The 27,768-nt window shown below is 38.6% G+C and overlaps 1 protein-coding gene across 10 annotated transcripts in view; it reads left to right on the forward strand.

Moving 5' to 3' along the window:
- The first annotated feature begins 3,987 nt into the window (after positions 1-3,987).
- ABCC9 (ATP binding cassette subfamily C member 9) overlaps positions 3,988-27,768 on the forward strand; it is a 154,938-nt gene continuing 131,157 nt past the window's right edge. For 3 of the 10 annotated variants that reach the window (XM_045873772.3, XM_045873765.3, XM_054507155.2), the window contains exons 1-4: positions 20,831-21,258; positions 21,596-21,707; positions 24,502-24,562; positions 26,126-26,287. In XM_045873772.3, coding sequence (XP_045729728.1) covers positions 26,146-26,287 — 142 coding nt within the window. In that variant the 5' untranslated portion in view covers positions 20,831-21,258; positions 21,596-21,707; positions 24,502-24,562; positions 26,126-26,145. Of the gene's footprint in view, positions 4,087-5,946; positions 6,087-19,991; positions 20,121-20,163; positions 20,461-20,749; positions 20,770-20,830; positions 21,263-21,595; positions 21,708-24,501; positions 24,563-26,125; positions 26,288-27,768 lie in introns of those variants that run through there. The other 7 variants (XM_045873764.3, XM_064591503.1, XM_045873770.3 and 4 more) reach the window with 6 other exon arrangements.

Genomic DNA, 27,768 nt, shown 5'->3' on the forward strand with positions numbered 1-27,768 from the left:
ATTCTTTACTTTTTAAATCAAATCTCAAAACATGGATTTTGGGGACATAAATTCTCACCTTGTGTTGAAATAAATGGCCATTATACACACTGCTTTTTGTAAGATTAAATGTTAATTCCGTTGTGCAGCACACAGACTTTAGATCTGGTCCCTGTCTGCCCATCCAACCTCTTATTGTTCAGTCATGATATCCATTCTCTCGCCTTTACACAGGGTCTTTTTTCTGCTTGTACAAACACACACACACACACACACACACACCCCTCTTTGCCATAGGCAGCTTCTTCTGTTTTCCTCAAATATAATTGTAACTCTTTTCTACTCTGAAACACCTTCTATGAATTCATTCTTTCAACATTCATTTTAACATTCATTCTTTCAGCAAATATTTCCTGAACACACAATTGTTTCAGGCACCATTCCATGCCCTTGGAGTACAGTATTGAGCATAGATATGTCTCTGGTCTCAAGGAAATGGCATGCCAGCGGGAAGAGACAGATGAATAGGAAGACAAAATAAATGAATAGCAGTGACATTTAGGTCAGTGAAGAGGAAAGACTTTCTAAATGATAAAACTGCTAAGACATATATTCTATGGTAGCAGAAACTACTTATCTGTTCTCACTACTGCAACCCCAGGGCCTAGGACAGTGCCGGGAATATAATTGATCCTCAATAAACATTTTTTTTTTTTAATATAGCCATGAATGCAATGGGTACTTCTGGAATGTAAGGGCAGAGTGTTCCAGGCAGAGGAAAGAGTAAGTGCAAAGGTCTTACAGGAGGAAGGAGTTTGGCATGGTTGAGGAACACAAAGTAGGCCAAGGAGCCAGAGCAAGAGCAGTAGGAAGTGTGGTCAGACAGGAAGACAGGACTTTGTAGATTCTGGCCTAGGGTACAGTAGGAAGCCATTGAAAGCAGGTGGAAACTTGCACATACTTCCATTATATATTATCATACTGTTTTATAATTTCTTCATCCACCCTATTAGGTATATTTTTTTTCCACTTTGTCATTGTTTTCTGCTTCTTTCTTTATTATTCCTTTTATTCTACTTACTTTGCATTTATTCTTTTTTTTTTCACTTGTTTCTTGATTTTGATGCTTGATTTATTTTTTACTAATTTTACTAGTTTTACTAATACATGAATATAACACTATAAAATTTTTCTAAATCTTACTTCAACTTTATTCCGTAAGTTTTTTTAAAAGATTTTATTTATTTATTTGAGAGAGAGAATGAGATAGACAGAGCATGAGGCGGGGAGGATCAGAGGGAGAAGCAGACTCCCCGCTGAGCAGGGAGCCCGATGCGGGACTCGATCCCGGGACTCCAGGATCATGACCTGAGCCGAAGGCAGTCGCTTAACCAACTGAGCCACCCAGGTGTCCTATTCCGTAAGTTTTGATAAGCAGTGTTTTTCATAACACATAAACTGTTTTATCTCAATTCGGATTTCTTCTTTGACAGTTTAATTATTAAGAAGTGTGTTTTTATTTTTTTTTATTTTTATTATTTTTTTTTTATTTATTCATTTGAGACACAGAGATACAGAGAGAGAGAGCATGAGCAGGGAGAGAGGCAGAGGGAGAGGGAGAAGCAGGCTTCCCACGGAGCAGGGAGCCCGATGTGGGGCTCGATCCCAGGACCCTGGGACCATGACCTGAGCCGAAGGCAGACGTTTAACGGACTGAGCCACCCAGGCGCCCAAGAAGTATGTTTTTAAATTCCCAAATAGGGCGCCTGGGTGGCTCAGTTGGTTAAGCGACTGCCTTCGGCTCAGGTCATGATCCTGGAGTCCCGGGATCGAGTCCTGCATCGGGCTCCCTGCTCGGCGAGGAGTCTGCTTCTCCCTCTCCCACTCCCCCTGCTTGTGTTCCCTCTCTCACTGTGTCTTTCTCTGTCAAATAAATAAATAAAATCTTTAAAAAAAAATAAAAAAAAAATAAATTCCCAAATATATGAGCTGTTGGTTATCTTGTTTTTAATTTTGTTATGGTAAGAAAACATGGATTACTATACAGACATGAGTCACATGTGAAACTTGCTTTGTAGCCTGATATGAGGTCAAATTTTGTAAATGTACCATATGTGCTTCAAAATAATGTTTTTGTAATTATTAGATACCAGTCTCTCTATATGTGTATTATATCCTGTATGTTAACGGTGTTGTTCAAATCACCTACATTTTTAGTAAATTTCCATCTCTCTACCCTATCACTTACTGAAAGAACAGTTCTAAAGTTTATGATCACAGTTGTAGGCTTGTCACCTTCTCCTGGTAACTTTGTCAGTTTTGTTTTTCATATAATTCACGTATGTTGTTGGGTGCAAAAGGTATGTATCTTGCTAATGAATTGCTCCTTTTATAAACCCTTTTGAAATATAATGGTGCTTTTGTTCACCCAGATGTCTCTTTCATCTGATACTGACTGATGTGGCCATATCAGCTGGTGCCGTGTCATTCCTGCTTCCCACTTCCCACATTTCACTTTGTGTCCTTCCTTCTCCCTTCCTATTGGATAAATCATGGTTTTTCAAAATTTCCTTTTATTCTCCTTTTATTATTGTATGACAAAAATGCAATCACTTTCTATCCTTTGAGTAGATAAATTCACAGTGTTCACATATGGCATAGAAAGTGTAAAGATGACTAGTATTTTGGGGTGCCTAGGTGGCTCAGGCGGTTAAGCATCTGCCTTCGGCCCAGGTCGTGATCCCAGGGTCCTCTCTGCTCAACGGGGAGCCTGCTTCTCTCTCTTCTTCTGCCACTCCCGGTGTTTGTGCGCTCTCTTTCTCTCCCTGTCAAATAAATAAGTACATTCTTAAAAAAAGATAACTAGTATTTTACTCTCCTCTCAGATTATATAAAATTGGTAGAATGCATTAACTCTAATCTCACCTGAGCTCTACTTACATGTTATTGTTTCTGAAATTCGCCTTGCTTTTGAGCCCTCACCTCTCCAAAGTGAGCATTTTTGTTGTGGGGATGGTAGCTTTCAGAGTCTATGGCAATTTAGTTGAGCCCATATCCATTTACCCACTTTCTTTTTACTGTTCTGCATGGTTTCTTGGATCTCAGACCTTCCTCCTGGGGTCAATCTCTTTCTTTAGTGAAAATCTATTAATTACATTATAAAATCTCCCAGTCACTGTCTAAAGATTTTGTTTTGTTTTTTTTTTAATGTAATCTCTACACCCAAAGTGGGGCTTGAACTCATAACCCTGAGGTCAAGAGTCACATGCTCTACCTACTGAGTCAGCCATGCACCCCTCACAGTCACTGTCTGAAAATGGTTTTATTTTCTCCTTCATTAGTGATATTTTAGTTTGGTTTATATTACATTGACAGTCATTTTCCACTTTGAAGACATTATTTTTCTGTCTTCTGGCCTCTTTTGTTGCTGTCCTGGTAGTCTAATTATTGTTTCTTCATGGCTAATCTACCTTTCCTTTCTGGTTACTTTTAAAATCTTCTCTCTGCTTTCGTGTTATGCAATGTCTCTTTCAGATGCATTTACCTTTTTTTTTTTTTTTTTGGTCCTATATAGGAATTGTGTTGTTTCCTCTCTTTCATCACTTCTGTAAACTACTTTTTTTCCTCTCCACCTTCTTTTTATTCTTCTCTTGGGAATTATTATTAGACCCATGGCCAACCTTCTCATTGTTTCCCTGTTGCTCTTAAACTCTCTACCCTACTTTCCATTTTTAGTTCTCTCCATCTGTATCCTGGATAATTTATATATTCTGTCAAGTTGTTTTTCTAGTACACAAAGTCCTTAGTAGCCCTAAATACTTCTGTTGTGTCTGAAGACTCTGTCTCAGATGGATTTTTTTCCCTTGTATGTTTTGTAATTTTTTTTCTAGACAGTTTGTCTTTAGAGATGCTTGTTTATTTGCCTGGAAGAATCCCATGGGAGTATATTGGGTTGTAGTCCTCAGAACTAGACACTTGACATGAGGGTTCAGGGGCTGTGCTTATTAAGGGAGTGGAGGAAAACAGGAGAGAGAAGAAGAGGAATCTGAACAAGGGTGTGGTCTCGGGCAAAGTCCCATGGAAAACGATCTTAGGCTGATTCTGCAGGTGACTTTGGAGTCTAAGTTATGCCACAGAGCTGTTGCCACTGAGACTAGAGAGCTCTGAAAAATGGGCGGGAGGATGTGTCTTGAAGGGCCATGCTCTGAAAAAGGAGGCCCAGTAGTGCTGGAAAAGCATAGGAAAGCATACCCAGGAGGGAGTCCCTGCCTTAAGAAACAGGAAAAATAGATCCAGGGGATCCGGGTGAAGCACAGACACTGCTGTTATCCACTCAGATGTCTTTGCAGGGCGATTTTACATTAGATTCTGCCAAGCACTTAAGGATGTAACTGGCTAAGGACCAATATTTATGTTTGCTTCTCAGTTTGAGGATTCTCTGATACCTTGTGGGTTTCTATTCTGAAAAGTGCAGGCCAAAGGAACGGATTTCTCATTTAAGACTTGTTTTCTCCCAAAGTGCAAGCCAAGATGAGCGTGCATGTCAGCTGCCTGGCTGCTGAGCCACTTTTTTCCTTCCTAGCTTCTCTACATTAAGGGCACAGCTTCTCCAGGACAGGCCTTTCAACAAGGTTTCACTTCTAAACCTTAATCGTGTTCTATGCAAGGATTAAAATCCAATCCAGGTATTAGCTGGTCTAATTAGCCCTCCACATCCCTCCCCTATCACTTCTGAGGACTGCATACATGGTTGCACACTGGTCTGGTTAGAGACTTGGGGCTGCGTTTGTGAAAAGGGTCTTACTCTTCTTTTGTTTTAAAAATTTTTTTAAATATTTATTTACTTATTTACTTACTTAACTCTTCAGTGTGGATCTTCTGTCTCTTCTCTCTTGCAGGTGAGTTTTATGTAGGAAGAACTTCAAATTCAAACTGTAAGTAAGATTTCTGTCCTTCCAGTCTTGGTTTGGACCCGGTAGTCTCCGGTCCTCAGTGGGGTCCTAAATTGTCCTTAATTGTGAAGATCAGCGATGGAAAAAAGTTGGAGAGAGGAGACAGAGAAAGCCGTGAGATCAAAGAGTTCCAGAAACAGAAGTGTGGAAAATTTGATATCCTCAAAAAGGATAAACGGGAAGAACGTGTCACCACTCTACCCAGAAGAGGAGGTGAACGTAGTTGTGTGCTCTGTGACCTGCAGATATATTTTATTTCTGTAGCATGAAAAGAATGGGTAGGAAATTCGCTCTTTTAAGTTCCTTTTCTCCCCCCTAGAATATAATATGAGGTTTCTGAGATAGCTGGAGAAACAACTGAAATGCTATTTTCCTCAGTTTTCCTTTTATCCCAAGGAAACCGAAAAATCTTCAAATGTATGACGAGAAATGAGCTTAATGTCTTGAACTCTGATAGTTTTCTTCAGTAGTTTCTTAAAAGTACTGACACGATACTGCAGTATTACTTATAAGGTAGCAATACTTACAAGGTAGCAGGCCAAATAAAGGTGTGCAAGAAGTGTTTAGGCTTCCAGCAAGGAAAACTTTTAACAAATGACTCCAATGTAGATTGTAGGACTAACACCGAACTTCAAGCTTAGTTCCAAACTGTTAAGCATTATCTTGACTTCCTCAAATACAGATAGCTGGACTGAAAACATTCTAGGTTGGTATTAGTGTAACACATGGAAAAAATCAAATAGAAGATTCAAGACTATTTATGAAGAGTGTTGATTCTGCCCAATTTGGCCAACAGACTTGTCACGATCATGATCCTGTGGGGCTGCTATTCTGTCAGGAAGAGTTCTTTACCTGTTTATAAAGACAGGAGAAGGATTTGTTGAGAATAACTGTATTTATGCTGTAGATGATAGTGGTATTCAGTTTCTTACAGAGACCATGCTGTAAAAGAGACCAAGCTGTAAAAATTATCCACAACTCCGTTTCTTTCTAATAGTAGTTTTCTATTCCCTAGGAACTGGAGAAAACCCTTAAGCAAATACAGCAGTTATCTCAGCTTGCATCCCTGGATATAAAAATATCTATATAAGTCTGGAAGACTGGGAGTAGGCAACACAGCAAGAGTCTGTTTTCCTACCAAGAAAAACGCCTCAGGTAAGAGAAAGTAGAAGTACAGAAGTTTGGTCAAGTCTGATATATTACTGTTAGAAGAGAGTGTATTTGCATTAGTCACTTAGATTATCAATCAGTCCAGCCATCCTCATGTAAAATCAAGCATGTAAAATCTCCAAAAGCTGTTGCTCTACAACCTCCATGAGACATCGAGTCTTCTGGAAATGGTGGCACTGGGGACACAGGGACAGAATGTTAGCTGCATTGGTGGTGCAGATAATAATGAAGAACTGGTTGCAACACCTTTTATTCTCTGGAATGGAACCCCTGACTAGATATGAAGTCTTAGGCTACTTGGCATCGTCAGTGGTACTTCCTGTGGGAGAGTGGGCAGTGATATTGTCGATGGGTAACAATAGCCTAGCTGCTACTCTTAACTTAGGCACCATTAGACACATTATCTCAGTGATCTGGACCAGGATGTAAGAAAAACAGTAGGTTTCCCTATGGTAGTCCACAGAATGTTCTTAAAACTCATGTGAGATGCCCACTGGATATTCTTAAATTTATTTGGAAAGTTCTTCTGCAGGTTATATTTCTTGAGGAGTAAGTAAGATTCTGTCTAGATAGCTTTTCTTTTCTTTTTTTTTAGTAGTTGTTCTTGTCATCTTGTTCTTAAATTCAAACTATTATGGCTCAGAAAACATAGGTGACATATGTATGGTCAGAAGAATGATCTCCATTCTGCTTTCTCTTCCCAAATCGTCCCAACTCTGCTCCTCTTCTGTGTATCTGTGGCAGATGCTGAGGTGTGCTGTCAGACCCCCTTCAAAAGGGCCTGCTACCCAGCCACGAGGAGAGGAGGGTGGGAGCTGACAGTCTCCAGCCACTGGCTTTCTTAGGATCTGCCTCAGCTTTTGAACAGAAGTCAAGTTCTTCTCAGTGTGCGCCCCAGCCAGTGACTGAGCTGACTGAGCCAAATGGTGCTTCAGGGGGCTGCAAGGGCTTGGCTTTGCTCTGACAATTCCCGCGGGGCTGGGAGAGCTTCTGTCAGGTCTGTGTCGTGGTCTGACAGCTCCCTCTGTCCGATCCTACATCCTCCTCCTTTCTTTTAAGGTGTTCTACTTTCCAATCAACTATATGCACTCCTAACTCATCTCGGTATTTGCTTTCTAAAGAGTCCAAAAGGAAGGGTATCCCACACTGTCCTCATTCCATACAGTTCTGTGTTATGATATTCTGTGCTGCACAAAACCCTTCTGTTCCAGCACCTTCGTTCTTAATTTTTTCTTACGCAGTTAAATTGGTACTGTTATAGGAGACCTGATTTTGGATTCAGACTTGTTTTGGGTTTGAATCTCAACTTTGCCTTATACATAGCAGTATGAACTTGACCGAGTTGTTAATTTCTTTGAACCCCTATTTTTTTCATCCTTCCAGCCTGGAACTCAGCTGGAAACAGATCCCCCCGTTGGATGGAAACATGAATGCATATAACTGATGTGCAAAACAATTAGGCATCCTCCTAACAGTTCCAAAGACAGAGATCCCATTTCATGCCCACTGTGGACGGCGTGGATTTAGTTATATTTACGTTAAGTTTTTATTTTCCTGTATAAGAAGAATTTACCACTAACATGTATAAAATGGAGGGAACGTTATTTTTTCTTCTTGCTATTAAGAAGAAATCCCCTGCACTGTAAAATTTGCTTGCTTATTCCTTCTCCCCTCAGAATTTCTAATTTTAATCATATCTCATCTTTTGCCTCTCTTGAAGTAAATCTTTTCTTCCTTAAAGTTTGGTATATTTTCCTACTCATTAATTAAGTTTTGTTATTTTCCTGTGACGAGGTTATTAGCTCTTGCTTTTTACAATTAATAGTTCAGTTTTTGGATGAGAATTATGTCTATTGTGTTATTTACTGTATTTTGAAAGAGAGGTTTCACTCCATTTAACTTCCTCTTTGTCTTTTAAAATAACTACTTGAAATATTTTCCCTGGTATTTTTCCACAGAAACAAAAAATTGGGAGAAAGGCGAAAAGTGAAGGGGAATTATGGAAAATGTTTTAAATTAGTTTTCTTTTTTTTCCTTCTTTTCACTTTCCTTGCCAAGTTTAAACCCATGAAGTCTTGACTAGATACTAAGTACAGAAAGGACCCAAACAAACCGAACCTGCTTTAAATATGGTTACATACTCCTAAATTATATTTTGATAAGGAATCTTTTTTAGTGTAACAAGTATTTATAATAAATAAACACCAGATAATAGTAACATCTTACCATTTTATGGTATTTTACAGTTTGCCAAGGGCTTTTACTTTGCCTTATTTTAATTGTGTATAAAAATACCCAAAAAAGTTCATACTGTCCCTTTTGGACTTTTCAGAATTCTGTTTATATGGTACTAAGAAGATTGAAATGATGTGTAATAGAATGTTAAAATGAAAGCCTTGCTTGAGACCTTAAGACAGCAGAGCCCAGAGACTCCAGACACACAGGACAATCCTCCCCCAACTTTCTGGGGAGACAAGGGACTTGAGAGCAGTCACAAATCACAGCCGAGCAAGCACAGCCCATAGGAGTGTAGTTCTACTATGTCTCAAACTTCACCTCTCCCTCCAGCCTCTTGCCTTTGGGAATTTCCAGGGATGATGCAGTATCTGTTCGCTTGGTCCCTCTAACTGCAGGAGACACATATTAAGCTCACCAACTGGTCTCCTTAAATCTCCTCTCCCATGATTGGGGTTAAGAGGAAACTTCTCATAGTCTTTCTTTCCAGCGGGGGCTCTTTTAAAAGACTTTTCCCAAAGTGCCCTCCAGAAATCACCTTCTGTGTGCTAAGTCCTGACTCCTGCGGGCAAGGAGCCTTTAAGAATTATCTGACTGGTTTTAGCCAGCTAGTTTTTGCAAGTCCTACAGGGTGTTCTTCCTTATATTGATATCTGAAATCTGTTGGTCTCCGTCTAAACTTCTATTTTGAGAGCCAACTACAAATAAAATTTTGAAAAATAGTAAATAGTAAATACATGTGCAGCTTGCATTGAGAAATGTATGCCATCAGAGCTTGTCCTCTATCAAAAATCAATGACTCTGACTTCAGCAAATATTCACTTAGGATTTTTCTAGAGGCCAAACTCAGAAAAAAACAAAAGTATTTGAAAAAAAAAAACAACCCAAAAACCCAAAAGTATTTGAAATAATTTCAGATATGTGGGCGGGGCAGGGGAGAAAAAACAAATTCAATAGTAATTAAAAAATAGGACTTAAAGCAGTGGCAACACATGAATGTGGGGCACTCAGATCAGATGGGGGGCCACCATATGTCAGGTGTCCCAGAAGGTGGGGGCCGGCAGCATGGGCAGTGAAAGAATTCACCCAAGGCAGAACAGAAGAGATAGAAGTTTATTGAATACACTGCAAGGGAGTGGCAGGACAGCAAAGGAGAGACAGTGTGTGAGGAGGAGGTGGTGAGGGGCCACAGTTATGGGGCCGAGTGAGGGAGTATGGGGACTATGGATTTTCCCTTTTTTGGTAACCGTAGAAACTGTGCCTCATTGTAATTGGTCACTAGGGCCTGTGGCTATTTCAAGGTGGGTCACTTAATAAGCCTGTTTGAATTCAGCTTGGTGGTCCCTGTGGGCTCTTTAGGCCTTGCTCAAGTTTCCATTGCTCGAGCCTGTTGCCTAAAAGCGGCCTCTACAATGAGGTACTTTTTGTATTCTCTGTGACAAAGACTGTCGCTTTCTCAGGCACATAGCTAGATTGGTTTTCCCATCCTATTTACGTTAATGCATGACTGTGTGCCTAGCTTCAACCAATGGAATATATATCACTTCCGACATGGCACTTTTAGGGAGCGTGTGTGCCTTTTCCACGCTTTCTTTTCCCATCACTAACTGGATGCCTTAAATGTGGTTTCCATAGGGAAACTTTCTGGACTAGGTCTGGTCCTGCAATAGCACGCTATACACTTTTCCCTTGCAGTACCACAATTTTATTTTAAAAAGTGTTTCTTATTTATTCAATAGTTTCCTTCCTTGCTAGACCTAGAGTTCTAGAAAGACAGGAGGTATGTCTATTTGTATAGTGCTATTTTCTCCAACCACATATAAGACACATAGTAGACAGTCAAAAAGTATTTGCTGAAAGGATACGTTAATCCAAGTCTTAATACTCTGTTACAAGAAACAAGTGCTCAGTGGGGCTGGTGGAACCAAGAACATCAACCTGCTGGTTTTCAGGACTTCATTTTCACCAAGGACTAATGAATTGTACTTTCTTTGGCTTAAGACAGAGATCTTCTTTTCCCAAACGAGTCATTAAAAAAGGAAATGCACTCTTCAAAAGCCTCACATTTGCAAAAGAATAAACAATTGTTATTACGTGACTGAGCCAATGTAATCGTTAGGGCTTATCTAAATTTATTAAATGCCCTCAGGATCTGTTTCCCAGATTAGCCTCTGTGATCTGCTGTTCCAGGAACAACATCATGTGTTGTTGATTTGTTTTTTTTAAATTTTGACTCTAACCTTATGTCCTTTTATAGCATTTCCTAAGGAAGTTTGCCTGTATTCACATCCTCAATAAGAGCTATTGAATATTCAGTATCAAATGCATGTGTATGATTCTGTATTTCCAGATTTATAAGACGCATAGTAATGGAGATCTAGATCTTACTTACACGCTTTTTGTTTTGAATAAACATTATGAGTATCCTTCATGCCTACAGGTGTCTTTGGAGAAACCGCTCTCTGGTTTCTACTGCTCGTCTCATGTAACTATAGCATGATTTGGAACAAAGTGCATTGCTTTAAAAACAATATACTTGACTCAAAATCCTATTTGGCTCACATCCACAAGTGTCCTCACTGATATCTATCCAAGAAACACAGCTCATTGCTCTTAACTTCTGCAGTTCTCTCCACGTGAATCTCTGTTCTCATTTTCAAAAGGCGTAAGGTAGGAAGATACCCAGGTGTCCACGAAGGTTGAGATGAGCTAGTGGGAGTAAAGGAATGATTTAAGAGATGATAGAAGACTACTTGTTTGACTAGAGTTCACTGACCTTTTCTCTATCCTCTGGGTAATCTATGTTTTGTACTTGCAGGGAGAAGAGAAGGAGTAGTAGCCACTGAGGCGGCTGCCTTCTAGGTTATCTTGATTTAGGGAGGAGTGTGAGGGCTGGAACCAGAGTTGTGCAACATGTAGAGGAAACACTGCAAATGCCACCCTGGGGGAGGTGCTATGACTGCAATTACAGAAAAAAAGGGCTGTAGCAATCAGCCTTAGATCCTCGGTGTGGCAAAAACACTGTGTTAGATCCATAACTGGGCGATGCAGGAAATGCGCTATTTGGGGAGAGTATTGAAGCAGGACAGGATTCAGAGAGGGAAAAGCATAAAAGAGATCATTTGGGCAGTTGGATGAGCAAAAGCAAGGATACAGAGGTGGTTAGCACAGGGGCTTTTATCAGAGTCGTAAGTAGGAGAGTTTGGTTGGAATAGAAGGGGTCAGTGAGGATGAGGCAAACTTTATAAGGACCTTAAATGACAGAGAAGTCATGAAAAATGTATGAGTGTGGTAGCGAAGTCTTTGGAGATGAATTTGAGGAAGATGAATATAATCTCTATGTGTAAAGGAGTTTGGGCAGAGACCAATTAAGAGGTCGATACAATAATTAATTGAGAACTAACTCTAAGGGAGAGGGGAGGCAGAGAGAAAGGAAAAGGGTAGAGGAAGTCATTGCTAAGTGTAACATAAATGATTTAATAGCTGTGAGGATGGAGGAAAAAGAATAAAAGAAAGTGGGCAATGAATTCATGATTAGTCAAGGCTTTAAATCTAAGGTACCAGTGCAATTAAATAAGGAATTAGTAGGTGGGGCTAGTTTAGGAGGGGGGAAAGAGACACAGGGAAAGAGAAGTATACTCTATTGTACTAATATAGTATACTAATATACTACAGATATTTCAATTATTATTATGCCTACAGGGCTCTAATAATAGATACTTTTTTTTTTAGAATAGAGAGTTTAGATTTTTACCAAAGTCCTAAAGAGATGGAGAAATTTTTCCTAATATTGATGTTCTGGGTTTTCTCTACTGTCCTCCAAAATTATGTCTAACCCTTATTGTAATTGTGAAGTAAACACATTGCAATTGCTTGTTTACTTATCTCTATCCTGCAGTGTTCTCTATGTTCCTCAATGGAGGCAGGGAAAATCCTTATTATATTCCCAGTACCACTGGGTTGGTGGTGGGGTGGTAAGAAATGCAATCATTATTTTTTCCATTAGTGTCTTTATCAACATAAAAGGGATCATCAAATACTTAGCTGAGAAAACAGATGTGAGGTTGAGTAAGATGCTTAGCCTAGTGCCTGGCACATAGAAATTGCTCAAATTGTCTCTCATTATTGTTGCTTTTCATGAATAGAGAAGTAAATCTTGGTGCATTCCAGCAAGGCTCATGAAGATAAGAAGGTTTTCTATTTTCCCCTTCTGGCTCCTTCTCCAGCCAAATCATCTTTGTAATTGTGCTATTACTTTCTTATTACCTAAGTTATGAGGATGACTGCTTCAGCTTTCTACTTCACAGTCTGGACAAAGAGCGAGCTGACACAATCTGCAGAAAGAAGAGAGGGCAACAGAAAGTTTGGGTTTGACTGTCTAAAGAGTGATTTCATTAGCCCGTGGATAGCTGAATAAGGAAATAAAGTTAAACTGTAATTACCTTAGACTAAGAGCTGTATTTGGCACGATGATTCAGCATCATTATCTGTATATAAAAATATTTCTGGAAGTGATCCTGGTAAACAACCAGTTGTGAAGCCAGTATCCTACCATGTTTCTCAAACTGGGATATGTGCATTGGACACTTGATAGAACAGAGTAATCATGAAGCATATTCCTAGTGTGCTGATTTTACTTGGATGTTTGGGAAGATACACTTCTTTTCACTGAAGTCAACTTGCATATATTATTTGGTCATTCAACAAAAATTTATTGCATTCAAGCAGAATGTCAGATGTTAGGAAATACTGATTTAGAAAATGGATTTGGGGGGCACCTGGGTGGCTCAGTTAAGTGTCTGTCTTCAGCTCAGGCCATGATCCTGGGGGCCTGGGATCGAGCCCCACATCAGGCTCCCTGCTCAACAGGGAGTCTGCTTTTCCCTCTCCCTCTGCCCCTACCCCCCACCCCTACTTGTGCTCTCTCTCTGTCTCAAATAAATAAATTAAAATCTTTAAAAAAAGAAAGAAAATGGTTTTGGTGGTAGTATTGGGTTCATCAGGTAAAGTGTAAGATTCACATGCATTTTTAAGTTGAAACATAAGACAACAAGAAATTTTGATTTTGAGGTGGGTTCCTTTGGATGAAACTGCCATGTCCTTGAAGGTATACATTCACTCTTCTCGAGTGCTTACGGTGACTCCTGGGAAGAGCTGGGGAGGTAAGCATGGAAAGCTGTAGAAGCGTGAGAGCAACATGCCGTGAGGTGCATCACCAAGCAGACACAGCAGTCCAGCATTCCTACTCTGCCCATGAGCTGCCATTCTTGTGAAAGCTTGGCAGCCTTCAGGAGGTAGATATTGTCTTCATTGAAATTAGATTCAGTTCCTGGCCCAAAGAATCCTCTTTGCTTGTGGCCCCTGAACGCTGGTGGTGCAAGAATGATTTTTCTCTTTGTTACAAGTTCAATTAGAAAGTTGGAAAGGACTGGAGAAATATCTTTTTACCCTTCTGCACCCTGTACCCTGAAAATAATGCCTTGTTAGATATACAGAAGAATAATGATAGTTTTAAAACACCCTTTATTTGACTTTGGAAACTCTATGTAACATATGTGGTACAGCTAGGCACATGCACACAGAATACACATCTGGGGGTTTTATATATACCTAGATGAATCCAGAGAAGTATTAAAATTAGACATATTTAAATATGCTCTCTAAGATTTAATCAGACATAACTATATAACATCAATAAGAAATTACTTCTAGAATTCTGCCTACTAAATTCTTAAACATTTAAACATATTAAAGAGGTCAGTTTTAATAAAAATAACCGATTACAGAGTTCACAAAAGGAAAACAATTATGTGACCTTTAATGCTAATTAATTTAGTGTAACAGCTCTGGATGTCTGTTTAAAGGATTATATAGGAAATACATACAACTAGGGGCGCCTAGGTGGCTCAGTCGGTTGAGCGTCTTCCTTCGGCTCGGGTCATGATCCCAGGGTCCTGGGATCAAGCCCCGCATCAGGCTCTCTGCTTGGTGGGGAGCCTGCTTCTCCCTCTCTCTCTGCCTGCCGTTCTGCCTACTTGTGTTCTCTCTCTGTCAAATAAATAAATAAAATCTTTAAAAAAAAAGGAAATGCATACAACTAGTGTATCAGATATTAATAGATTTCTTTAAAAATTTGTAAAGAAGTTTACTTTTTTGAGTCATGTAATTAATATCCTTGAAATGTTTACAATATTAATCTGATCAGCTATTTACATTTACTCCCAATGTAAATAATGTAATCAAAATTGTTATAATACTCAAATTAGCAAGATCTAAACTTATTTTTTTTTATTATGTGTTAGAATCAAAATAGTTTCGGGCGCCTGGGTGGCTCAGTCAGTTAAGCATCTGCCTTTGGCTCAGGTCATGATCCCAGGGTCCTGGGATCGAGCCCCATGTCAGACTCCCAGCTCAGTGGGGAGTCTGCTTCTCTCTCTCTCCCTCTCCCTCTCCCCCTGCTTATGCTCTCTCTGGCTCACTCTCTCTCTCAAATGAATAAATAAAATCTTAAAAAAAAGAAGCAAAAATAGTTTTACTTCTTTCAATTTGAAAAAAATAAAAATGTATAATTTCCTCAAGTATTTCATTTAACTAATGACAAAAGTATGAATCACTAATTGTGGAGATATTTAGATTTACCAAAAGTCCTGTCTTTACTAAATTTGAACAATGTTGGGACCAGCCCAGTCCCTTTTATTTTACAAATAAAGACTTGAAGTCCTTGTCCCATTCTCGATCTACATTATTTTTAATGCTTGATATCATTTACATAATTTTTGTTTGTTTCACCACATCCATGTTGAATCTGCACCAAGATATAAACAGTGGATTTAGATTTGCCTGCCCAATTCAAAAAACCCAATGCTCTGGAAGTTAATATTACTGAGATTACATTGTATCTTTCACATTGCCTACAGAGTGATCTTTTAAAAGCAAGAATTATTAGGGGTGCCTGGCTGGCTCAGTTGGTGGCACATGAGACTCTTGATTTTTGGGATTGTGAGTTTGAGCCCTATGTTCGGTGTAGAGATTACTTAAAAATAATATATATTATATGTCATATAATATATATTTTATATATATATAAAAGCAAGGCTCATAGCTTCTCGTGCTTGCTTACAAAACCTAGGAAGAAGCTCCATATTGTTTACCTTGAAATATATCCCAATCACAAACCAGTCTCCTCCAATCCTTCTAGCTCACTGTATTTTTATTTACACTACATTAAGCTACTTAGAGTTCAAGCATGCAAGATCTTACCAGCTTCTATGAATCCACACATGCTGTTCTTACTGCTTGGAAGACTTTTTGAGCCTCCTTTGTCCCCATCTCTGACTGGTAATGGAAAAATTCTATATCTTGGCTGCTGCTAGTCACATGGCAGTATATATATTGTCAAAACTCATAGAACTGTTAGATTTTACTGTATGTAAATTTTACTTAAATAAATTCTACTTTAAAAAATCTGAATAATCTCCATGTACTTGGGAATTAAGACATTTCTAAATAACTAATCAGTCAAAGAAGAAGTTTCAAAGAAAATTAGAAAATACAAAGTGAATGGTACCAAAATTATTTTTAAGCTAAATAAAGTTGACAAATATTTGGCAAAACTGATCAATAAGAAACAAGAGAGAAAATGTAAAAGACCAATATTAGGAATGAAGAAAAGGATATCAGTAAAGATCCTATAGACATCAAAAGGATACTAAGGAAATATTATGAACAACTCTGGGCCAAGACATTAAAACAAGTACAAATTCCTTGAAAAAGCACAGCTTCTATAAACTGACACAGGAAGAAATAGAATATCTGAGTACCAACATATCTAGTAAAGAAATAAAGTTCTTAAATAAAAGTCCTTCTACAAGGAAAACTCCAGGCCCACAAGGCTTCTACTTTAAATCTATTAAAAATTTGAGGAAGAAACAATAATTTTACAAAATCCTTTCAGAAAACAGAGAAGGAAATACTTCAAAATTCATTTTATAAGGCCAGCAAAACCCTGATATCAAAATATTGCCCAAATAGACAAATAAAACTCCCCCAAAACCCAAAAACCAAAGAAAGGAAAACTATAGATTAATGTCCCTCATTAAAATAGATGCAAAATTTCTAAATAAGATATTAGTAAATTGAATTCAGGAATATATAAAAATTGAATTCAGACAAACCAAATCTGTAGTGATAAACCTCAGATCAGTGGTTACTATAGATGATGATGGTGAGATTGACTGGTCACAGGCACAAGAGAACTTCCTGGGGAGATACAAATATTCTATGTCTTTTGGGGGTCATGGTTATATCAAAACATTTTAGATTTTACATGTATAATGGATTGTTTTTATTTTAAGAAAATTATACTTAAAGTTGATTTTAAAATATAATGTACATATTTCTAATGAAAACAAAGATGTTTGTCTTCTTTTTTAATTTCATACCATTCTGGAATTTGGAGTTGATAAAATTAGAATATAAATAAGCTATAAGTATTTGAAAATGGGAAGTAAGTTGTCTTAGTCAGTTTGGGTTGCTGTAACAAATTACCCAGGTAGTAATTTGTTGACTAGGTGGTTTTAACAACAAACATTTATCTGTCACAGTTCTGGAGGCTGGGAAGTCTAACATCAAAGTACCAACAGATTTGGTTCTTGCTGAAGGCCGCTGTCCTGGTTTGCTGATATCTGTCTTCTCACTCTGTCCTCACATAATGGAGAGCAGAGAGAGCAAACTCTAGTCTCTTTCTCTTCTCATAAGGTCACTAATACCATCATGGCCTCATCTAAATATAATTACCTCTCACAGGCCCCACCTGCTAATACCATCCCAAGGGGGGTTAGTTTTAACATGTAAGATTTAGAGGGAACACAAACATGCACTCCATAATACAAGTGCAACACTATTTGTAGATAAAATCATATTTTTTGGACAGTCAAGGTAACATGGCAAAACAATACTAAGATTATTGAGAAAGCTTAACAAAATGGTTATATATAAGATAAATACATATCAGAATATATAAACAAATATCAGTACAAAATATGAAAACAAAAATATAAAATTTATGATTGATCATTATAAGAAATGTACAGATTTATATAAATTTGATAGTAAGATAAAAAGGAGGCGTAAGTAAATAGGAAACTATCTTTCTGGATAGAAGGAACACTAAAAATATGATTTTTTTGTAAATTACTTCCTAAATTTAATGAAATTCCAATAAAATGCCCAACAGAGAATAGCTAAGAAAATTTTGTAAAGAGTACAAATGGGACTGGTCCTCCCAGAGTTAAAAATATAGTTTAAAGCTATAATAATAAAATTCATCTGATCACAGTAATATAGTAAAAAAAAAAATTATAAAAAAGATCCATTAAATGTGGCTCCTGGGTGTTTCAGTTGGTTAAGCATCCAACTCCTGATTTCTGCTCAGGTCATGATCTCAGGGTTCTGAGATCGAGCTCCAAGTTGGGCTCTGCACTGAGTGTGGAGGCTGGTTAAGATTCTCTCTCTTCCTCCCCCTCCCCAACCTCCCCCCCCCCACTCTCTCTCTCTCTCAAAAAAAAAAGAAAAGAAAAGATCCATTAAACAAAATAGTTAGCTCAGAAACAGATCTTTTATAAAATAATGATAAGTATACAACAAAGATGGTATTACACATCAGGACAGGGGAAAAAAGATTATTCAGTAAATGGTGTAACAAAGAAAATGTTAAGTTCTCATCTCATGGTATATGCCAAAATAAATTCTAGAACAGCATAAAATATAAAAAGCCCTTTCTTTTTTTCTTTTTTTCATTTAAATTCAATTAATTAACATATAATGTATTATTGGTTTCTGAGGTAGAGGTCAGTGATTCGTCAGTCTTTCATAATACCCAGTGCTCATCACATTACGTGCCCCCCTTAATGTCTATCACCCAATTACCCCATCCCCCACCGACCTCGCCTCCAGCAACTCTCAGTTTGTTTCCTGTGATTAGGAGTCTCTTATGGTTTGTCTCCCTCTCTGATTTCATCTTGTTTTACTTAATAAAAACCCTTTATATTTGTTTAAAGGTTAGTATTTATTAACTAAAGCATTGGAATACAATGTACTAGTAAAAGACACCAAATTTGCCTAAGTAAACTTTATCTTAGAAGAAAGCTCCAGGAAGGCAAAGATCCTGGAGGTCTGACTCATCACTAACCTCTGTGATCTACAGGAGATCTAGCCAGTGTGTGTGTTCAAATAAATCCTTACAGGATGTATGAAAACAACTGTTTCTATTTTTTGTAAAAGCAGCACCACTATCGTTTTCTTAAATGACAAACTGGGAAAAATATTTGTCATGTATATGTAAAGATTAATATCCTCTTATTAAAAGTTCATGCAAATCGTAAGAAACTTCATTAATACCCATTAGATGGACCCATATATGGACAAGCTATTCACAACAGAGGGAATACAAAGATTAATGAACATTTGGAAAAAGTTAATATGAATAACAAAGGATTGCATGTTATCTGTCAAATTACAGGATTTTTAAAAATAAATATGTATATTCAATGCTGGTTTGGGTGTAAGTGTAATAGGTCAGCTCATACGGTTTGGGGGGAGTTAACACAAACCTTTTAGAAAAGTAATTTTGCATTCTAAATCCACAGCCTTAAAAATACTACTTTTGACCCTGCAATTACTTTTCAGAAAATGAACCTTAAAAAAATTATCTGCTGCAAAGAAAGAAGAAACTTTATTTTAAAAGTTCATCATAGGATTAAATACGGTAGTGAAAAATCGGTAACTATATGTCCAACAGTAGGAGAATGGATTTTAAATTATGATAGCCACACAATGCATTATGCAGCCATTTAAATGATTTCTATAAAGATTTTAAAATTCCATCAGAAAATAATTGTTTTAAAAGGTACTGTGAGGAGATAATTTATTTTGTGATTGCCAACAATATTAAATATGCATAGAAAAAATAGTAACCATGGCATACATATTACCTTTTACTGAAAGGGCAGGCACTCAGCACTTTAAAGGGATCCTCCCATTTACCCTCACATCAAGACTATGAAGATATATATATATATCTTTATTTTATATATATACACAATATAATATGCATATGTTATATATATATATATTTTTTATTTTTCCCCATTGAACAGGTGAGGAAACTAATACACAGGGTGATAAGTAATTTGCCCGAAGTGTTTGAGTTGAGTGAGGTAGTAGGGTTTGATAGCAGGTTAGCTCTTGCGTCCATGCTTTTACTCCCTGTTAAAATGCAATGAAGTGTTTTCAGTTTTACAGGTTTGGGGGTCCACTTGTCTCCCTTATACTTTTCAATAATTTCCAAAGTTTCTACAAAGCATAACTTGTACTCATTATAAACCATCTCAATAATAGTAATATATATTTTTTAAACCCCAAAGTCAACCTGATTTTCTGTAGTAACGCTCAGATTTATATCTGGGGATTATCTGCACCCCCCATTTCCAGGTGTCTGGGGAGCCCCAGATCTCCCTTCCCGCTTGTTCACCGGGTCTTCCCGCGTCCCACCCCCAGTACCCGGATCCCCGTTCTGGAAGCATGCTTTCTCTGTGCGCCTGCGTCGTGGCAGACAGCTCCAGGGTGCAGCTGGCAAACTTTCAAGCGCCGTGGGACCAGATTCTTCGGGACCCTCCCAGATGTCGCCCCGCGAGGCCCCGCAGACCCCTAGCGGCCGAGGGTTCAAGCTTCAGTCGCTGGCGGAGGCCCGGCACTCACGCGGGAACGCAGCGACCCTTTCCGAGAGTGAGGCGCCCGCGGGAAATCCCCGGGGCTCGCAGGGCGGGGGTCGGCCTCTGCCCATCAAGTCGCAGAGGCCGGGAGGCCGCCGGGGTTCAGGGTGCAGGTCCGGGAACCAGCTCCGGGTCCCCGCGCTCCTGAAGCGGTGCCCCGGGGCGGTCGCGCGCGGCGCCCCGGAGGCACCAGCCCGCCTGCCGACCATTCTTTAATGGATTAGGACAATTGCTGAAAACAGTGATTATTTCAAGCTGCTGAGCACTGGCCCCCGAGAAAACCGAGTGTTAATTAAAGAGGGTTGCCCGGGGACAAAATTTACGGCTTGGGTCCTGGGGACAGTTATTTTGGGGTGAGTGTATTTTAAACCGGTTATGTCCTTGACAATTAATTCTCTCTCTGGTCGGGAGCAAGAGTGTGTGTGTGTTGGGGGGGGGGGACTGTTTGTGCAGATGTGGGAGTCGAAGTCCCACTTTCGGGGAGCCAGGGTAGGGGTCGCCCTTCGGAAGCGCGGCGACTGGTCCTGAGGAGTAACCAAGTTTTCCGGGTCGCTGGGGCAAGTATGCGATTTGAGCCCGCCTCTCTCCTGTGAGCCATTCGCACGCGCCCATACAGCCTGGCAGCGGTGTCCTCTCCCTGGAACGAGCCCTTCGTGTCCCAGGTCCGCTTGGGGGGAAAACGGTGAACTCCCCAGATCCGCTTCCTTTTGTGGTTAATAAAAGGGCGCTTGTAGAGCCTGGGGGGGAAAAATTTGCAAGTGCAAGTGAGTACCTTGCGTGTTTTGACGTCTGAAAACCTGACTCCAGAGAATCATTGAATCCTACGTTGCAAGTTTCAGTGTTTAATGAAGTTTAGGGGATGCGTATTACTTGTGTTTGTAAAATCTTTGCAACGCGCACCCCAAGTTGGTCGCCCCAGTACCGAAAGCAAGGCCGAGCGGGGGTGGGGAGGGTCTCCAGTCCCAGGCGCTGCTGCACTCGGGGCTTCTGCCCAGTTTCCTGCCTCGGAGTTGTCGTGTCCGCCCCAGCTCGGAGCAGTTTGTGCAATTTAGAAACCCGATAGGAGGCAGCAGCTGATCTCCCACCACCCTAAAAATAATCCGCTCCGGCGCCCTGCTTGCTTCGGCTAGGGGAGGAAAACTGCCTTCGGAGTAAGTGAGTCCGTATTTTTTACATAAATATGACTTAAACATTTTAAGAGTAACTGTAAACTGTCGATTTCGGCAACCAAAAGGCGCCCGCGCACTCTCGCAGCGCTGCCTTCAGGGTAGCTATTTCTAGGATTAAGGCACCGGGCCCCAGCCGGAGAAGAGAGGGCGTGGGGATCAGGTTTCCAGCTTTACTTACAAAACTCTGCCGGCTCCTACTTAAAACCGGCCGGGAATAATGCAAGGAGTTATTACTAATTTTTTTCTCTTAGACAATCTCCTGTATTGTTCATGAAGTAGTTTTGTGTTTGCTTAATTTTTGTTACTCTTTACTTTTTAGGAGTTCTGCGTCTGGGTTTGAAACTGACAATTAAGACAGTGTAGGAAGCTGGTGTTTTGAAGGTAGTGCAAGTGCACGAGTAGGGGGTTGAAGCATCAAGCGACCGCCCAAGGTATTTATTTTTTGCTTGTTTGTTCAATTTGGGATTAAAAAAATATCCTATCGGCGTGTCTGAATCTTATCTGTTGAGTACTATTTCCTTTAGTGTGCCATAGAACTTCAACGGGTGCATTGAGATCAGACACTAGATCAGAAGACAGTGGTCATTTTTGCTAGTGATTTTCCTACTTGGATCTGTCATTCATAGATAGGGAAATAGACATCTTTTGCTTCCTATTTTGTGAATCACAGACTGAATGAAAAATTTCAAAGAAGTTATTACATGTGTTTCTTAAGTGATCTATTCCTGAAAATTCCCTAGATAATGGTAATGCCTTTACAATGTTATGTTTCTCTCTTATAACATATTGTTAATCTCAAATAACTAAAGAGTTACTTTGTATGTAAGAATGAAAGTTTTTAGAGTGCTTTTAGCATGTTTTCTTCAGGTGTTTCTAGCATGTTTAAGTTCTCGGAGGTTGCTAATTCATTAGAGCCGACACTTTCTTCTGTATGAGCAGGAAAGAGTGCTAGTTTTTACTTTAGCCTTCAACCAAATCTAAATTTTATAACTCTTGAGGGTGTGGAACTTTCTATAATGCATTTCAAAGAATAAAATACTGAGGGTGTGATTTTTGCCATGAAACCTTACGTTTGGGCATCAAGGATTATTTTCCTTCTATGCTTTCTGCTTTGCAGACCATCCCTATAATCAAAGTTTCACTTTTGACATTTGTCTTTAAGGTTCATTCAGTCAAGTTCTTCAACCCTGTCTGCTGTCCTAAACTTACTTGAACATCTTTCAGGGGGTTTATGCCTGTGGGAAGAAAAGTGTCATGTCTTCCTATCTGGCTTCTTTTCCCTCTCCCTCCTCCTGGATGCTTGGGCCTCTGTCAGTGCTTAGTTGAAGGAGACAGCTCCAGAAGGGGCCTGGCTCAGGGGCGTCACGTGACAGAGTTTAGCCAGCTAGAGCAACAATTTATACTGTTCCCAAAACGTCTCTAACTTAATCATGGTTCTGGGAAGGAAACCCTGAATGACAATAGGAGATTTAAAAATTAATTGAAAGTCCTGATTGAATAAAATGCCTTTGGCAAACACGATAATTATCAGCATAGCTACAAATTTACTCCTTCCCTCTTTTTGCCCATGTTGAGTTGTAAGACGGGCTGACTGTTAGAATGTGCCACATGTGTACTCTAGGTTTGGAGAAAGAAGCTAAGGGCAGAGGGAAAAGGATGGAGGAAGAGGAGACAGAAACAAAGACCCGAGAGATGCAGTGAGAGGTAGTGAACAGGTTGGGAGCCCTAGGGCATTTGAGGTTAGAGATTATGGTAGAAGAAAGGAATCATTCTAAAGCTTTCAGTTTACTGATCTGAAGTATACACCTTAGTATGATTATGTCATTGTGTTATTTCCCTGTCTGGTAGATCATAACCTTTATACCAAGAGCTACTGGGATTAGTGTAGTCGGATTTATATGGTCTAAGACCTCGGGTACTGTTTGTCATCTGCATTCTTGGATTCCTAGTGCCTAGCATATGGTCAGCATCAATACGTATTTTTACACTTAATGAATGGCCTAGAATCCCAGACATCAAGTACGTGGCTGGAAATGCTCTTTGACTTCTGCAGGTTGCTGTAGTTCTCTGATATTTTCTTTCCACCGTTATACACATTTATCCAGAGGTTACTTGATTGGTACATTTGAGGATTGATTAACCATACCAGGTAGGCAATGCTTATTATAGCTAATGAAGTATATGTTTTGCAAATCCAGATTATACTTTAGTATCTGGCTCAGTGATAATGATTAAATATCTATCTTATCTATCTATATATAAATGTGGCCAATTGGAATATTATCATTTTGGATAAAATTATAAAACTGGCAAAAGTAAAAATTATTTTCTGGTTCATTTTAGGAAACAGTTTATACATGTCTTTCAGTAAGAGTGGGTTCAAGTTTCTTTTTGTCATTTCTACTCAATAAAAGAGATAGTCTAAAAGATAAAAGAAAGTCTTAGAAATTCCGTTACTAGCTATTATTTTTCAGTTTTTTTTTCTTTTTTTTTTCCCATTTTATTGATGTACATCGCTGTATAAGTTTAAAGTGTACAGCATGATGGTTTGATTTAGATGTATTGTAATATGATTACCACACTAGGTTTAGTTAAGATCCATCACTTCATATACCTATGGTACATAATACAAAACTTCCATTTTACTGTTACTTAAAAAATCTCAAGCCCATTTTGATTATCTTATGAGGCTTGGAGCCTTAATAGTTGTTAAGAATTTGCCAAGTATATACCCTCATCTTGAGTTTTTTTTAATATGATTTTTTAAATGAGAGAAGGTCTCAACTGGAGATCATATCAATGATCAGTAAAAGGGCTTACTGGAAACAATGTGTGAGAGGAATTCCATATAAGAATTTACAGATTGTAAACACAGGTTTTTTAACTAGTTGTTCTATTCATATAATGCTTTATAAAACTTTTGCTTGAAGACGAACCATGAGAGACGATGGACTCTGAAAAACAAACAGGGTTCTAGAGGGGAGGGGGGTGGGAGGATGGGTTAGCCTGGTGGTGGGTATTGAGGAGGGCACATTCTGCATGGAGCACTGGGTGTTATGCACAAACAATGAATCATGGAACACTTCATCTAAAACTAATGATGTAATGTATGGGGATTAACATAAGAATAAAAAAAACACAAAACTTTTGCTTGAAATTTGGTTTCTCCAATAGCTTACCTACAGTTGCCAATCTTTCCTGTATAACACTGGTTTTTTTTTCTAGGGAAAAATACTGTTCGTGACCATTGCTAAATCATTTCTCAATGAAAGGGAAGAGAGAAAAGGTACTAGTTTACTTATTTATACCTTTACCAACCTTTAATAATCTAACTCAGAATCCAGTGTGAAATAATGTGGAAAAGAGACCAAGTGCAGTGAGGTTAAAGTCTTAAACTGCTACGTCTTTTAATGACAATAGATAAAGATGTTTTTTAAAAAATAGGTTGGAGGCTGCATGCTGCAGGGGGAGAAACATAGTTTAAGTCAGACACGTGGGTGTGGATCACCGCTACCCTACTGGTTGGCAAGTTACTGAACCTCAGAATGCTCTCCTGTAAAATACAGAAAACTAACATTGCATGGCTATTCTAAAGACTAAAGATAGGGGCGCCTGGGTGGCTCAGTTGGTTAAGCGACTGCGGCTCAGGTCATGATCCTGGAGTCCCGGGATCGAGTCCCGCATCGGGCTCCCTGCTCGGCAGGGAGTCTGCCTCTCTCTCTGACCCTCCCCCCTCTCATGCTCTCTATCTCATTCTCTCTCTCAAATAAATAAATAAATAAATCTTTAAAAAAAAATAAATAAAAATAAAGACTAAAGATAGTGTATGCAAAGTGCCCAGAATTTGGCAGGTAGTAGGTAAATAGGTGGCATAATAAAAGAATTTTTCAGAAGGCTAAAACTCTTGAGAATTTCACAGTGGTATTTTGATGCAGACCCTTGCTCTTATATCATCTGTCTCAGGGCGGCAACAAGAGAAATGCATTTAAAATGTGAGTTGGAGTGTGTCACTCCTCTGATCAACCCCCCCCCCCCCCGCCACCCAGTGATTCCATTTCACTGAGTAGAAGCCAAAATCCCAACAATGGCTAGCAAAACCCTGGGTTACCTTGTCCTCAGCTTCCTCTCCAAATTTGCCTACTACTCTAATGTAATATTGATTTCCAATTAAAAAACATTTTTTTTTTGTTTCGAAACTTGATTAGGGTGCATTTCATGTAAGAATATTCTCTGAATGCGGGACTTGAGTAATTTCATTAAATTATCATTTGAGTTATATTTAATTTATCTGAAGCACTTGATTTTAATAGTCTTCAGAGAAAGGCTGATTGCTGTTTGCCACCACATTGGCTTCTGTGTATTAGTATTCCTTTGTACAGTTAACAAAAAGTGGTGGTAAATTTTGTCCAGCTTAAGTTATTTGCTAATGCATTTTCAGTGAGAAAGGATGAGAAAGGATTTGATATTACATTATCTTGTAGTATCAATCAGTAGTTTCATTTTTTCTTTCTTTTTCTTGATATATCACCATTTTTGTTCCGTGAAATCATTTTAGTCACACACACACTTCGTTAAGGTACTATCATTGGTAGATATTAGTAATTATATATATTTCCAAATTAAAATAAAATATTTTTCTCTGGAAAAAAAGGTTCTAAAGGAAGTGATTTATAGAATGTATAAGGCCTTTATAAGAAACTCTTAAATGACTTTGGCATACAGTTTCCTATTTCCTCAATTGCAAAAATAAAGGGGGTTAATTTTATAATAAAACCTCCTCCTTAGGGCTCTGAGTGTATGAAAGGGAATTTAATAACGAGAGCCTCTTTCTCTTGTCTCTTCCTTTTAGAGTAAGTGATACAAGAAGAAATGAGCCTTTCATTCTGTGGTAACAACATTTCTTCATATAATATCTATGATGGTGTGTTACAAAACCCCTGCTTTGTGGATGCCCTCAACCTGGTCCCTCATGTCTTCCTGTTGTTCATCACTTTTCCAATATTGTTTATTGGTAAGTGATCTATTCTCCTATATTTCCTCACCTAATATTCATTTTAAGCCTTATTAATGGTTGAGATTTGGTATAACGTTGACCTAATTTTCCCAACATGAGAACTGATTTGTATATCTGTGAGAAAAGGACAAGCAAGTTTTTTGTGCTTCCCAATTATTTATGTCTTGGCATATGATATTTTGTAGATAAAATAGAAGTCACATGTCTCCTTAGAAATGGACTTCAAGTAGCAGCAGCAGTGTTTTGAAAAGAGGGAGAGAGAATTATGTGGGATAGATCTAAAGCCTTTGCTGAGCACTTGTTTTGTGGTGGTGAAGAGAATGGGAAATGGGTAAAACATAGTACTTGCTTGGAATAGTCACTGGAACTGTCCAGTGAAACAGATGTATCGAAGTCAAGGGAAAAGATGACTATCTCACATTGTAAGCTCATTTGCAGGTACGGGAACAAATTATCCTGGGCATTAACTTGCTAGAACAACTAATTCATGGGGCCAGTGGGGATGATTGCACGGAGAGTGACATGTTGGGGGATCTGAGGACACAGAGCGTGCAAGTTCAAGTAAGAGTGATAAGGCTGTGTTCCAGGTAGAAAGAATACTTTATGCAAACTATTTGCACAGGAGCTAAAAATACAGTTTTCTCTATTATTTTACAGTTTACATATACACAAAATCCAATTATTTAAAATAATTATGTATGACTTGTATAACTTCCCCAAAACAATCAAAATAGACCTTTAACTTAAAAATTTTTTAAAAATACATTTCACATATAAAAATGACAGAGACTAATATGATAAACATCTATTGAGCCTGTCACCACTCATCTTAAGGAATCTAATGGTAAGAACATAAGTGAATCCCTCTGTTACTGTTTCCTGAGCCGGTTACTCTTCCCACATCCGATGTCCCTGTCCATTCAAAAGAGATAACTACTCTCTGAATTTGGTGTTTAACTTTGCTCATAAAAATAAATCTGCTTATAAAAATAAATGAAAAAAACCATCAGACTGCTTTTTTTAAGAAAACTAGCATATTTTAATGATCTGCTTCAAAAGAAGGTTTAAAAATAATTTGCACACTTTTATTTCTTCATTTAACAAATATTGATTGAGAGACTACTATGTACCTGGCATTGTAACGGTGATCAAAAAATTTCTGTTATAAGATATATCATATGCATAGGCCAACGAAACTCTTGGCACATTGTTATTCATGTTAAACAAATATATAGACATTAAATATAACTGTGCCAGAGTGGCCATATATAGAAACACGAGTTGTTGTTTATGTGGTTGGTATTATTTGTAGGACATTAACAATGCCCTTTGGCCAAAAGTAGACCATACTTTTTTAAATGCAATTTTACAGTTAATAATTTATTTTTAACATTCAACTCACTTCTTGAGGGCAATTACTGGGACAGTCTTGTTTGCATCAGTAGCATTGAACATAGGCTGGTAAAGGGTATTTGAAT

This window comes from Mirounga angustirostris, unplaced genomic scaffold (assembly GCF_029215605.1).
Source record: "Mirounga angustirostris isolate CCGP_5_RB_7025 unplaced genomic scaffold, mMirAng1.0.hap1 SCAF_5, whole genome shotgun sequence".
Lineage (NCBI taxonomy): Eukaryota > Metazoa > Chordata > Mammalia > Carnivora > Phocidae > Mirounga > Mirounga angustirostris.